The 14663-nt window shown below is 36.2% G+C and overlaps 1 protein-coding gene across 15 annotated transcripts in view; it reads right to left on the bottom strand.

Annotated features, from left to right (window-relative positions):
* The window catches only part of FNDC7 (fibronectin type III domain containing 7), a 24160-nt gene extending 9497 nt beyond the window's left edge, over positions 1–14663 (bottom strand). For 7 of the 15 annotated variants that reach the window (XR_012160346.1, XR_013636174.1, XR_012160355.1 and 4 more), the window contains exons 1-10: positions 14563–14651; positions 13780–13915; positions 12176–12194; positions 10562–10819; positions 7898–8152; positions 6342–6602; positions 5552–5809; positions 2622–2876; positions 1107–1364; positions 326–580 (exon numbers count right to left, since the gene is read on the bottom strand). Coding sequence is in view for 4 of the 15 variants with exons in the window: in XM_073356826.1 (XP_073212927.1) it covers positions 326–580; positions 1107–1364; positions 2622–2876; positions 5552–5809; positions 6342–6602; positions 7898–8152; positions 10562–10819; positions 12176–12194; positions 13780–13818 (1858 nt within the window). In the remaining 11 variants the exon portion in view is untranslated. Of the gene's footprint in view, positions 1–325; positions 581–1106; positions 1365–2621; positions 2877–5551; positions 5810–6341; positions 6603–7897; positions 8153–10561; positions 10820–12159; positions 12195–13779; positions 13916–14562 lie in introns of all 15 variants that reach the window. The other 8 variants (XR_012160349.1, XR_012160350.1, XR_012160348.1 and 5 more) reach the window with 8 other exon arrangements.

Genomic DNA, 14663 nt, shown 5'->3' with positions numbered 1-14663 from the left:
TCAAAGTGCTAAAAAGGAAGCCATGTATTGCATAAAAAGATTATGCCATTATAGCTTAATTAGCAATGACCCAGGAAACATAAGTACCTGGATTTGGGTTTAGCAGGATGTAGCTACTAAAGAGTAACATGATCTCTCTTTCTCACACACACATGCGCGCGCGCAGATGCCATTTCATCCAACAGGAAAGAGTAATACATGTAGATACATTGTGGGGGAAAAAAAACCATGAACATAAAGACACACACATTTACCACAGTATTTATATATATATATATAATTTGAAAAAGGTTATATTTTCAATTACATATTAATTGCTACGTACCTGTCTCTAAAGGGACACTGTAACTAGGTAAGCTCTGTCCTGCTGTTGTAATTGCCACAGCACTAACTGAGAAAACTGATCCACAGGGAAGATCAGTTATGCTACAGGAATTTCCGGAACTTGTGCAACGCCACAATCCAGCCTCTCCTCTAGCAGTAACAGTGTATATAGTTTCATCATTATTGGCCTGCCAGTGTACACTAATTATGGAAAGATCATCCTGTGAGACGCTTTTTATTTCAGGACTGCATGGAGCTGAAATATTTTAGACAGAGGAGATTTGAGATGTGTTGTTATCAGCACATAACTTCCATTTTATATTGTATAGCTGTGTCAATAGCTGCAAATTATTGTAGATAATTGACAAACTCATTCTGACAGTGATATCCTAGTCAATAATCTTTGACTAATTTGGAACAGTTTATGAACATACAGACTTTAAATGAGTTTTACAGGCAAACTCTTGAAAAACTGACATGTTAAGGTTTTGCATACAAATATACATACTGGAATCATAAATCTCATTTTCAGAAGTGCTGATTACATAGCAGCTTCCAATCTGACCACTTATTGAGGTGCCTGGTTATGGATTTAGGACAAAGCTTGACAAATTTTCTTTTCATTTGCAACTATGAATTATAATAACTTTTCTTAGCACTCACATTATGTTTTCCACCTTCAAAGCACTTTACAACTGCTAACTAATTATTTAACTAATTACAACAATGCAAACAGCTAATTATTCTGTGTGTTAAGAGAAGTGAGAAAAATAACCATATACCTGTTGCCACATATTTAGATACACATGATGTATTGCTGCCCCTGATTTCACTGTAAGAATACACAGTGATGTTATATTGGGTGTTACATTGCAATGCAGACAGGATGCAAATTGTGGCAGTGTCATTACACAATACTACACCAACTCCATCAACAGCTTTTGTTTCATACATTTCAGCACCACGGACAGGAGACCAGACAATCTCAACTGTATCACTGGACACAAACACTGGGTAAAAGTCACTGGGGCAACAAGGTGCTGAAAAAGCCAAAACAGAGAGGGAAATGTCAACAGCGCTCATGAACTAAAAAATACTACATATTAAACAGGGTAGTGACTTGTTTACACAAACACCTCTTATATGAAACCTCCATTATCAAAAATTTAAAAATGAATTATGTTCCCCACATTGAAGTCCTTCATTTTTTGATAGATTAAGTTTTGGATAAAAGTGCCGTGTCCCTCATCTTATCTGGACAAAGAATTCTATTGCAGAATTTTTATCGTCAAAGTGTATTCTTACATCTCTTTAGCGTCCCTACAATAGCATTCAGTAATAATCCATTAATCTGAAATAATACTGTATACTTATGTTGCACCTTCCATTTTAGGTTCTCAGACATTTATGAATCACCAAACTAAGCCTCATAATCAGATATTTCCCCATTTTATTCATTGTGAAACAGGCACAGGGAAGGTTAGGGACTTACCAAAGATTACACAGCAAAGCTATGGCAAAGCCAGGACTAGAATTCAGATATACTGACTCCTAGTCCTGTGCATCCATAACACCATCCTTCCCCATATTTTGAACATGTTTTAGAATGATTGAATGATCAACCCTTGTAATTTATAAACTGGTGGCATACTTGACTGATAAACTGGCTATTCAAATAAACATTGAATACAATTTAAAGTTTAACCCTTTTCCTTTAAAAAAATATTTACTAAAGCACTGATAATTGTTAATTAGGGCTGGTCAAAATTTTTCATCAAAAACTTTCTTTTTCAATGGAAAATTGGGTTTTTGACTAATTTTTTTGGTGACAAGTATCTGCTTCTGTAGAAAATTTTGACTTTCTGTTGAAAAACTGAACACCAAAATATTTGCATCTATAGGCCAAGTTCCACAGCCACCCTAGATCTCCCATGACACATCATGGCCAGGGACTTTGAAGATGTACTGAAGTAAATCAGGAAGAGGAGAATGTGGTATATTATGGGAGATGTAGTCCACCCAGGGAGCCCAATCCATACAGGAAAATAGGAGCATGTGTCACTTGCATGACAACTCCCATGGAACATCACGGCAGCACTTCAAAATCTAAATGCTCTGTTTTAAACTGAAAGTTTTCTGCCCAAAATTTGGGGTAGCAGCCAAAAATGTTCACCTTTCAATTCCTCACCAAAAATTGATATTTTCTACAGGAAAAAAAAACATTTTCCAACTAGCTCTATTGTTAATACTACTAGGGGAATCACCAAATATGTTTGCATAAACATAGTGCTACTTACCAGTAGTATAATTGAGTACATCCCCTAAAGGACTCTGTCCTGCCTTGTTATATGCGAAGACACTAATGAAGTAAGTGAAACCACAATCTGATTGGAAGTGGCATTGGGTATGGGATGTGTTGCAGTGCACTTCCAAGCCATCATCGCTTTTCACAAAAACCACATAATAATCTCCAAGATCTACATTAGACCATGAGACTGACAATTTACCAGGGTTGTCCTCTTCTATTGTTATACTTCCTGGTGCACAAGGGACTGGGAAACCAGATTTAAAACAAAAATGGGGCGGGGGGGGGAGAGAATAGGTTACAACTGTATTCACAAGATTTTATTTAAGCAACATTTTTACTACACAAACATCAATGAAAGATATATAGAATTTGTTTGATATGTTTAGCTTGAATAGTTGACACATGTCCAGTTAAGAAAAGAGCAACTTATCTGGATTTGTAAGGATACTGGGATGACATGTATGTGATTATTTTAACATGGTGCTTGTTCACAACATAAAATATGTGTGTGAAAAGACAAAGTGTGTATAATTTATAGGGCTGTCAATTAATTGCAGTTAACTCACACGATTAACTCAAAAAAATTAATCGTGATTAATTGCACTTATAACAATAGAATACTAATTGAAATTTATTAAATATTTTTAGATATTTTTCTACATTTTCAATATTGATTTCAATTACAACACAGAATACAAAGTGCACAGTGCTCACTTTTATATTATATTTTATTACAAATATATCACTGTTTATCACTGTAAAAATGATAAACAAAAGAGTATTTTTCAATTCACCTCATACAAGTACTGAAGTGAAATCTCTTTATCATGAAAGTGTAACTTACAAATGCAGATTTTTTTTGGTTACATAACTACACTCAAAAACAAAACAGTGTAAAACTTTAGAGCCTACAGGTCCACACAGTCCTACATCTTATTCTGCCAATCACTAAGACAAATAAGTTTGTTTACATTTACGGGAGATACTGCTGCCTGCTTCATATTTACAATGTCACCTGAAAGTGAGAACAGGTATTCATATGGCACTTTTGTAGCCGACGTTGCAAGGTATTTACATGCCAGATATGCTAAACATTTGTATGTAATTCAGTGTATTGGCATCACTCTAGCTGGAAATGGAGACTTGTCAATCTTGTCACCTACCAATTTTGTATTACCATTATTAATCATCATCCTCTGTATTTGAGGTAGCACCCAAAGACCCACTCAGCACCCTGACTCCATTGTGGTCGGCATTGCACAAACAGGAAAATGTGGTCTTTGATTTAAGAGTAACCCAGGACAAAAATAACAGGAGCACTGGAGATCAGAACTGGGTATGGGTCAGAACTTCATAATATTTAGCATTTATACAGCATATTTTTTAAGAATTTCAGTCCACTTTTCTAATACACTCACATTAAGTCTTACAAACACTCCTGTGCAGTAAGTTATGGTAAGGTGGCAGGCACAAATAGGTTAAATTATTTTTCCAAGTTGCAGAGTCACTCTGGGGCAGAAACAGGGACGGAATACAGGTCTGCTGACTCATAGTCCTGTGCTTTAATCACCAGATTATCTTTTCTCACTCAGTATGGGAAAGCTTGCACACCATCTACTTATATTGGGCCTATACTCCTCTTACTTCGACCAGTTTTAGACTGGTGTAACTCTATTGACTTCACTGGAGTTGCTTCTGATTCTCACTGGTGTGAGAGAAAAATCTGGCCTGTTATATCTGCCAACTAAATATGCCATTCTCAAATTAATTCAAAGAATAAAGAAGTTAGCACAGGATTCAGAGGGTAAATGTGACGCTTCATGCATGAAGTACAACAAAAGTTTCAGAATACACACTGTTAAGTGCCATAATAACATGATAGCCACGGAAACAGCGGCTTTATTTCAACATAGGGATTAATTTTCTTATAAAAGAAACACAATATCTCAATATTTAACAGGAGCAACAGAAGCCCCAGTAGAAGTCACAAGGGTCCTCCTACCTCCCCATAAATGATGGTCCAAGTTCACCCAGGGTCTGCATAGTTTTCAATGGCACAGATCCTGGCATATGGCCTTGGAAGTGGAAATTCTGCAGGAGGAGGAAATGGTGAAGGTGCCTACAATATCCCCTTCACTGAGGGACATGAAACCAACCCCCAAAAGAGGATGGCAGTGCCTAAGAATGGGACATGGCCAGAGCAGCCAGGGGATGCACCTCTACTAATAAACCCATAAGGAAATTTAAATTGACCTTCCCTGGAATAATCCCTAGGGGGCAATGGTGGTAAAACACTGCCTGCCCTCCTCTGGGAGAGAAATCCCCAAAGCATGCGAGAAGCCGGGCTGATGAAGACAGGCACAATTTGTATTACCCGTAAAGATAAAATTGGCCCAATGCTGATTTCCCCAAACTTTCAAATATATAATAATTAAAAAGTTAGATATAAAAATAATATGTTTATATGAACACAATGGACCAGATTCTTCTCAATGTTACTTGACTTCAGTTGAGCTACTTCAGATGTATATTGGTGTCACTGAGAGCAAAATATAGCTCAATTTCTTTAAAAAATATTTGTCCATAAAGTAAAATGCAGCAGCGAAACAGTTTTTCAGTGCACTGCTTTATGGAAACATCAGCACTTAAAAGAATGCTGCAATGGACAACCATGATGAGGCAGTTTATATACATAATAATGGAATCTTTTAAAATAAGGTGTGAGTGTAATACCATGTGAGGGCCAGGCATTGACAGTATTTAACTGTTCTGAAATATTTTAATGATTAGTATAGCAAATTCCCCTAGAACTATTTAATATTAAGCTAAAATTTGGGCAACTTTTGCTTTCTTCTTTCATTTTATGGCAAAAGAGAAACAATATTATGGGCCATACAAGGGTCACTATAGTTCACGTACCAGTTTTTAAACTCACTGCATCTGTAGGTTTACTGGATCCAGCATCATTATTTGCTATGACATAAACAGAGTATTCAGAACCACACTGGAGTGAAGACAAAGTGCAGGAAGTGGAAGATGTGCTACAGTTCAGTTCGGAGGCTCCACTGCTGGCTGTCACACTGTAATTTAAAGTTCCCTCTGTCGGTATCCAAGAAACAGTGGCCCTCAAAGTTCCACTATCAAAAGCAACTTGAACATCTGATGGTGCATGAGGACCTACATTAGTTAGAAACAACTGTAAATACACTTAGTATCTGGCGTAGAGATGATCCTCAACCAGACCCCTGAATCCGAACATCATCAAATTTTGGGAAACATTATATCCAAATGTAACTTTTGTGACATAGGTGTAAGAAGATGGCTGGGGCCTATTACAGTTACACAGAATATTTTAAACAATTACTCTAATTTTGCTCTGACACAAAAATTTCTGTTGAAATTTCAATATTTATATAAAGATTAATGGACATATCCTAAGTTCCTTTACTCAGTTCTTGCTCAGGCAAACCTTTAATTGAAGTCAATGGTAGATCTGCCTAAGTAAAGTTTATAAAATTTGACCCATGTCCTCTAGAACTTTCCTGAACCTAGAACTGACATAAATTGTCATAGCTCCAGTTGGACAATTTACACCAGCTGAGGATATGCCCGCAATGTGTCTTGTCAAAAACACACATACTGCTATCAATATTATTTTAACTTATAATTTTACACTAACTTTGGTTTCAGAAGAGAAAACAGTTCTTACTTGTTATTTGGTTGTACGTGAAATCATCTCCAGGTATCCCATTAACATTCCAGGCATGTGCCTTGATGGTATAGAGTGTTCCTGGATCTAGACTGGTAAATACCAAGGAAGTATGGGTGGTGTTCTCTTTCATCATACTGCCTAAACCATCTGATCTCATGATGGACACAGAGAATCCAACTGCCATATATACAGCTCCCCAGCTCACCACTATGGAGTCGTAACTTGGAGAACTTACAGACAGGACCGGAGCAGCCAAGACTGTTAATTACAAATATACATTAACAATTGGGATTTCCATTAATAGCCATGCTGCCTAAAAGTTAGAATAGCCAAATTCAACACAGGGTAAACAGAATCAACTTTTGACATCTCTGGGCCAAATGCAGTGGTCATGTAAATAGTAGTAAAAATTGATCAGAGAATAAAATCGTAAAGTTAGCATAGTTTCACCAATTTACTATTTAGTAGACTTGCATAGTGAAAGTGACTGGCACACCAAAGGGTGAAAAGTGGATAAGTACAGCAAGAAAAGCAACTAAAAGGAGTGCGTGAGGTCAGTTAGATTCCCTTACTTTGTCCTATTATCTTACACCCTCCTTTCAGTTGCTTCCCCAACCCTTCCACCCCCTAAGAATGTCAGAGTACATCTTCTATTAGAAGGTAAAGCCACAAGTTTACACTAACTCACTAAACAATATATAAAGAAAAACATATAAAGGTTTTACTGTCATGGGTTTGGACAGCTATGTTACTTATGCCATGTGTAAGTAATGCAGGTCACCCTGAATGGGTTCCAATAATTTTTTTATACCAAGGCCAACTGTCCAGGCCTTAGAGAAAAATTACAACTCACACACTTCAGAAATCTATAAAATTTAACCAGCATAATTTCTCTATTCATAAAAATGTCCTGATTTTAAGGTCCAGTCTCTCAGTGCTGCGTCCCACAGGCAGACTGGGAATCTCTCTTTCCTGGATGTATAAAACTCCCATTTCTAGTCTTGATGGGACACTGGATATTAGATTTTATCATTGGTCCAGGCCTGAATACTGCTCATCTTGACAAATTCTGAGAACTGGTCAAATGTGAGTGATAAATGCAATGTATCATATGGCACAGTAATCTATCAGCTGGGTATCTCCACTACATGCATAGTCTACTTTTCACTTATATAGCACCTTCCACCCAAGGACGGTAAAGCTGTTTGAAAACATTAAGCCTTAATGTCATTATTCACATAATACAGATGAGAAATGAAAGTATAGAGATGTTAAGTACAGAAGCAGAGCTGAGAACTGAATTCAGAAATCCAGTCCTATGCACTGGCCATGAGGCCACTACATCTATATACCTATAATTATATTCTTGAACACTGCAATGGTGATACGTTCAATATTTAAAATATAAGATTGCACTAATTCATCACCAGTAAATGCTTGAACTATTTTTACTTCCTGTACTAGAATTTTAAAAGATAGTTAGAAAATTCCATGAGCCATATATGTTATGCACTTCAGTAATATGACAGTTGCTAAATAAAATCAAAAGCTACCTGTCTTTGCCTTCTTTGAAGGCGAAGGTAGGCTTCTTCCTCCAGAGTTTATAGATCTGATGGTGATTTTGTACAATGTAGCAGCCTTCAATCCTGTCACTGTGCCTGGTGAATTTATGACTATAGTTTCAATGAAAGACTCTCCGTCCTGTGCAGTCAGTAAATAACTGGTAGCCCCAGGAACAGCTGCCCATTCCACTCTGATACTGTTGCTCAGTTTTGAATAAGCTTGGTCAATAGCAGGTATCTCAGGAGCTAAAAATGAAATTATGGTAAGTTCAAAATCCATAATCATGTTCAAATATAAGGACCTGCTGCTGTCAGGTGCTAAGTGCATTGAGCATTTTGCAGGAGGTGCTCAGGAAAACTGGGATATAATTTCTTTGATACTTCTAATTTTACTTCTCTAAATCAAATAGCAAATTTAAATTGAATACAAATATAATTGGTTTTATTTGTGCCATGAAATAAAAGAAATGTTTGTTCAGTGTCCACAGTTCAGTTAGCAATGAAAAACTGCATATAGTTAGCACTGATGATATGCAATTTATATATGTACTCAGATTGCTCTTTAAAGGGGAATGGTGGTACGTTAACCAATTCAGTTGGTCTTTTGACTTTGGAGAATGGTTGTTTTGTATAGTCACTTGGGTAGTCCCTATCCTGCAAATTTGTCATTCCTCTCTGTATCTTACTGAGTGATGGAGCTGGGTTTTGGTCTCCCTAACTCTGAGCTATGTCTACTTTATCTTAATCTAATCTAATCTAATCTAATCCAATCCATCATGTGCCTAATGACCAGCTGCCAGAAAATAACATGTTTAAAAAGCTGTAAAAAGTGGGCTAAATTCATCTTTAATGCATTGACTTCATTAGAATAGCATCAGGGATAAATTTGGCTCAGTATGGCTTCAATCACCAGAATATTGCAGGTCCCTAAAGTTATCATCTTCTAAACTGAGGAAGAGGAGATGCTAAATTACTTGGCATTTTTGGGGACACTTGTGCCCTTCTACAGTCTTTCAACAAGCACTGTGACTTACCTGTGTAAAATGTGGTACTACTGCAGGTTTTAAACCAGTTTAAATAGTACTAACAGTACATGCAAGATTGGATTTATTTTAGATCATTATTGAAGTTACTAATGACAATACCAATGTTTTGATCATGGTCACACTAGATAATCTAAGTGCATCTTTCCCATGTTGCTCTGTAGCCACATCCAGCTCTGTAGTTCTGGAAGGTGTCCGTATTATAATCAACAGGAAATAGCTTTTCTTTCTACAGAACAATCTAAAATGGGAAGACTGAATCCTAGATACTACATGTTAAATACTGCAACTCAAGGAACCTTTTTCTAACAGCCCTTACTGTGAGCCATTCAGAAAACTACATGTCATGTACTACAGTCAGAAAAATACCTAGCTATAACTCTCCCAACTAAATTTCAGTAATCAGGATTTTGGGCCTTGAATAAGCACATATAGCAGGTTCGATATGTTGTAAGGCTACAAAAGACCAAAAAGAGCAGGAAACCTTACAAAATGGATGCAAGTGATCCAATTGCACTAAATATAAAGTAAAAATGTATCCAGAATGTAAGCATGTACCTTGGAGCATAACTACCAATTTCAAGGCAACTAAACCACGAGTTCAGAGCCTTTGGCAGCAATTACAGGCGTAATATTTTCACAAGTATAAACTCTTCAACAATATCTCTACTGTATTAGGCCCAAAGATGTTTTCATTCCACATTAGCGAGGCACGTCCCCTTTTCCACCATTTGTAAAAATTACAAAAAACAGTATTTTCTACATTTCTACATTTTTCTTTTAAAATATTGTACAAATTTAAATTTAAATTAAGTCTATGGGAGTTTGTCTGATAAATGACTGCAGGATTTCACCCTTAATCGGGGACCAATCCTGCAAACCTTCCACATAAGGAACTCTTATTCAAGTCAAAGGGAGCTGTGTGTCCACCGGCTTGCAGGAGTGGATCCACAGTATATTATTTATTTCAGAACTGCATTACAGAACATTAAAACATTATGCTATTTCTCCCATGACTGAGGTAACCAAGAGGTGAAAAAGAGGTAGATTATATTCTAAACTTTCTTGACTATAACCATGAATTTAATTTTAGTTATTTCCTCAATAAGATGAAAATTTTGAAATTTTTGAAAAGAAAACAAGGATATTTCTAAAGTTTTTCAATTAAAATAATTTTTAAAAGGAATTTCACATGACTGATTTTTTCTAAAACTAAATATCAGTTATGGAACAGAGAAGAGGGAATACTGTCTATCTAGGTTCTTCTATAATGCCCAAGACTGACTTAAACAGTACAGAATCAGGTTCTAAATGGAAATAAAATGTCAATTTTTTACATTTATATGATCTCACTTTTGTGTTCTTCAATTAAAAACAAGGCAGCTAATTTTGAAAGTTGTGATTAGGTGAGCACTGATGCAAGGGATGCATGCACACACACACGAGAGAGAGAAAGGGCTGATCATGCTTCCACTGAAGTCAGTGGGAAAACTTCCACGGACTTCAATATGAGTAGGAGTCAGCCCTAAAAGTCAAATAAAATATACAGGGTGAAATCTTGGCCCTACTGAAGTTAATGGAAAGCTTGCTTAGCAATCCATCCCATACTAACCTGTTAACTGCATAGTTTGTGCTTCTGCCAGGATAATTCCATTCTTATCAATGGCTTCCACTTTTACAGTGTGGACAGTGTTGGGAGTTAGTAAAGTAAGAACGCCTATAACAGGAACATCATTGAAGTGCGCCAGCAAAGGGTGGCCTACTGTGTTCATGGGGGTTGCTGTGATTCTGTAGGAAAAGGCTCCTGAAAACTTGGACCATCTGAGATATATGTTTCTTGATGTCACATTATATATGGATATAGAGAAACCTACAAAAAATACCAAACAAATTTTAGTCTTTGAAACCTGAAATACACTACTGGGCAAACTGTTTGGACAAGACTCTTTAAAATGTTTAAGTAGCCTGATTTTCAGAGAGCAAGTATTAAACACTTTTTTGGAAATCAGGCCCCTTTAAGGGGCCTCAAGAAGAGTACCCAAAATAATCTCTTTTGAAAATTAAACTTTGCATTAAACTATAACTGAAATAATTTTTTCTGCTCATTTCTATCACCCATTAAACACTGTAGTGTACAGTGTCGCCAGCTCTCATGATAATATTGCAAGTCTCATGATAATTGCTATTTTACTCAAGCCCCAGCTACTGGAACTTTCTGAATACTTGAAAAATCTCATCTTTCATTTTAAAAAGAGTTTCTAGGTCTCATGGTTGCAGAAAAAAAGGATGAAAATGTGACCCAAGTATATCCTAAGGCTTAAAAACCAGAGGGCAAATAAAAAGAAGCCAAAATTTGGTGGTTGTTTTTAAAATTTCATTATTTTTAGAGGGCTGCCTCATGATCTTTTAACATCTGAGGTTGGCAATACTGCTATTATTTACATATGGCTTTTGTAATCTTGCAAATAGTGGGACTAATCCTGTGCATGGAAACCCCTCTGAAATCAATGAGAGTTCCACACATGAAGAGCTTGCACAATCAGACCTGTGGTTTATAAAATCTCTGTGAAAAGAATATGGTATGCTGAAGTAATTGCCCAAATACTGTAGTAACTTTATGGTAATATGTAATGGTTAGAATTCTAGAATATTGAAATATATACTAATATGTACTGCCACAACATATACTAAATGGATGACTTGTAAGAGCCCAATCCTGCGTTTGTTGCTCAGCCAAAACTCAGACTGCAGTGCACAAAGAATGCAAGATTGAAGAAAAGGAAAAGGAAAATGGTGTGGCGTATTTATCTTTAATTTTTAAACTCAAATAAAAATTATGCTATTTTAAGAGGGGCAAAATATCACAGAAAAGCATGCACACACTGAATAGATTGTATAGACAATGGGTATAGTCTAAGAAGGTACTGTTCAGTGCAAATTGCGTGTAGGCTTAGGATAGTGTCATATTGTAAGAAGTATGTTAGAAAGTTTATGCAAATATATAGTAGCATAGGTTACTATTTTTCAAAGCAAGTTTTTTGTAATTATATCATATAAAGAAACATATGATTCTTTACATTTTCTGAGTCTGATTTCATTTTCGTTAAGAAACTTTTGTTTGTAACATTACTTTAAAAATCAATTTGGATTAGTAATCAGAGATTTCTCTGTTCTCTTAGCGTCCACCTAAAAATGAACTGGTAAAAATACCTTTTTAAGTCTTTACCTGTGTTAGCTGAAACAATCTGAAAAGAAAGATATAGAACATTAGAATCACAAACTGAAAAATTATTTTGGGAAAAGGGAAAACATTTAACTTTTAGCAGTAATAACAATGACTTCTTTAAAATTGTATTTTGTGAACATAGTTTACTAACGTGCAGCTTTACTTATTTGTTCGGTTTGAATGAATGTACAGTAGTAAGGTAAATCTACGAGGTTGTTATTAGTGAATTTAACATAGTTATGCAGCTCACATTACTATTTCATTATCCTCTCTGAATCTGGCCATTGATCCAGAAGGGAAAGTTTGCAATTGCTGACAGACTTTGAAAGACACTGTGTTCTAAAAGTATAATAGCGTAGTTTTTCTGTGGGTCTGTTATGAGTCTGGGGGAAAGTAATTGTATAACTCTTACCAAAAACATAATAATAAAAAATAAGAATAAAAATTTGATAAATAGGTTGCTTTTGTTTTTTTTTTTAAAAGGACATGTCATTCTTAAAAATGTTTGAGAACAAAATTGAACTCACCATTTCAAGACTGATGAGGATAAATCCAATAAGTACCGAAGATTTACCTTTTCCACTGCACATCTTGTCAGACAAAGCTTTTATTTCACACTTTGTGTCTGGATGTGATCAGTAAGATACCCCATATAGAGCAGTAATCACCTCACTATAGTTGTTAAGACTAGTCTTTGAGACAGTGAAAAGAAATATTTGTCTGTAGCTCCTCCTCCCCTGTTCCGGATGGCCTATAAGCAGCTGCAAGGAATATTTAGTGAAATGAAGCACACTGCATCCAACTGAAAATGCAGAAAATGTTACATGGGAAGACTGTGCTGTAGCTCACGAAAGCTTATGCTCTAATAAATTGGTTAGTCTCTAAGGTGCCACAAGTACTCCTTTTTTTTTTTTTTTGGTTCTTTCCTCTGTTACACAGGTGCAATTCCTGTATTGCACATATGTAACAGATAGCAAAATTGAGCTCAGTTTAAATACCTCCATTGGAATTTGGTCTTACTGGTTGAAGTTCACTACATATTGTGATACTATTTCTAGCAAATGCCATCTCTTTCTTTTTGTTCAGAATTATGCTTGGGTTTTGTTCTCTATTTTAATAGGAAAATGTCATACTATAGTTGTTAATTTGAGGAAGTATGTTTCTTATACTTCTTTGTATGATGCACACTGAAGTAGAAATTACTTTCAGTTTTAATGTTTCTAGTGTGGTTGGCACAGATGTTCATCTTTGGATTTCCTTTGGTCTCCAGATTATTATTATAATTTGTGATACATGACTCTTTATTTGTTAAAAGTCTGCCCTGTATTTTTCATATTTCACTGTGGCAAAGAATATGCTTGGGTAATCTTCTGTGTAGAAATCTATAGCAGTTTATCTGACATCACCATGATATCCAGGCACTAACAAAACTACATAAAACAGTCCATCTAAAATACTGTATCCTCCACTCTTCATTATTCTTTTTTGTTCAGTTAAAGTATGCATAAATAGTTTTAAATTACATTATTTGTTATGTTCAGGGAAGCAATGCAGAGTCTTAAGGCTATTTTTATGGAAAGCAATTGCAAAGAGATGAATCTTACATTTGTGTCTGAAAGTTGCAAACCCCTGGTCATTACCATTTTTAATGGAAAGGCATTCCACAGCCATTAGTCAGCCTCTTGCTCCTGCAGCAAGTGTAATCCTTGCTACTGACCTCATCCCTTGTAAATGTAATTGCTGTAATAAATCACAGAGAAAAATGCCTGAGATCATCTGGGTTCCCTCACTCAGAGATTTGAAGATCAAGACCAGGATTTTGAACTGAATCTAGTTTTGGACAGGGAGTCACTGTAGGTTTTGGAGCATTGGATTGCTGTGCGTGTATCACCCATCCTATGTTAGTAGACAAGTCACTCCATGTTTGACCAGCTAGAGTGTAAAGCCTTTACTTTCAACCCCGGGTACAATGCATTGGAATACATCAGCATGGCCCAATTTCTATACAATAGGACTGAATGCATCCCCTGGGCAGCTGGAGCTAATAAGAGGCATTTCTAACCATTATAGTTATTTGTGTACCCAGAAGAAGCAGAGTCCAGAAGAATCCCCAAGCCATGAACTGCCTTTTTGATTACACTGAAGACTTCTTCAGGTGAGGATGCCTTTTGTAGTTATAAGAAAAGGAGTACTTGTGGCACCTTAGAGACTAACCAATTTATTTGAGCATAAGCTTTCGTGAGCTCATGCTCTAATAAATTGGTTAGTCTCTAAGGTGCCACAAGTACTCCTTTTCTTTTTGCGAATACAGACTAACACGGCTGTTACTCTGAAACCTGTCATTTTGTAGTTATGGCCATTTCTTTTGAGTAAATTCCCACACTTACATAATTGTCCATCTTGCCAAAGACTAGTTTCAGTCGGCTGCTTCAGGCAGGTGCATTTTGTTCTCAGGCAACAGGAAAACTGGATAATAGGATGGTTTGTG

The sequence above is a fragment of the Lepidochelys kempii genome, chromosome 8, assembly GCF_965140285.1.
Source record: "Lepidochelys kempii isolate rLepKem1 chromosome 8, rLepKem1.hap1, whole genome shotgun sequence".
Lineage (NCBI taxonomy): Eukaryota > Metazoa > Chordata > Testudines > Cheloniidae > Lepidochelys > Lepidochelys kempii.
The sequence above is the reverse complement of the archived record's forward strand: the minus strand, read 5'-3'. Positions and strand labels throughout refer to the sequence as shown.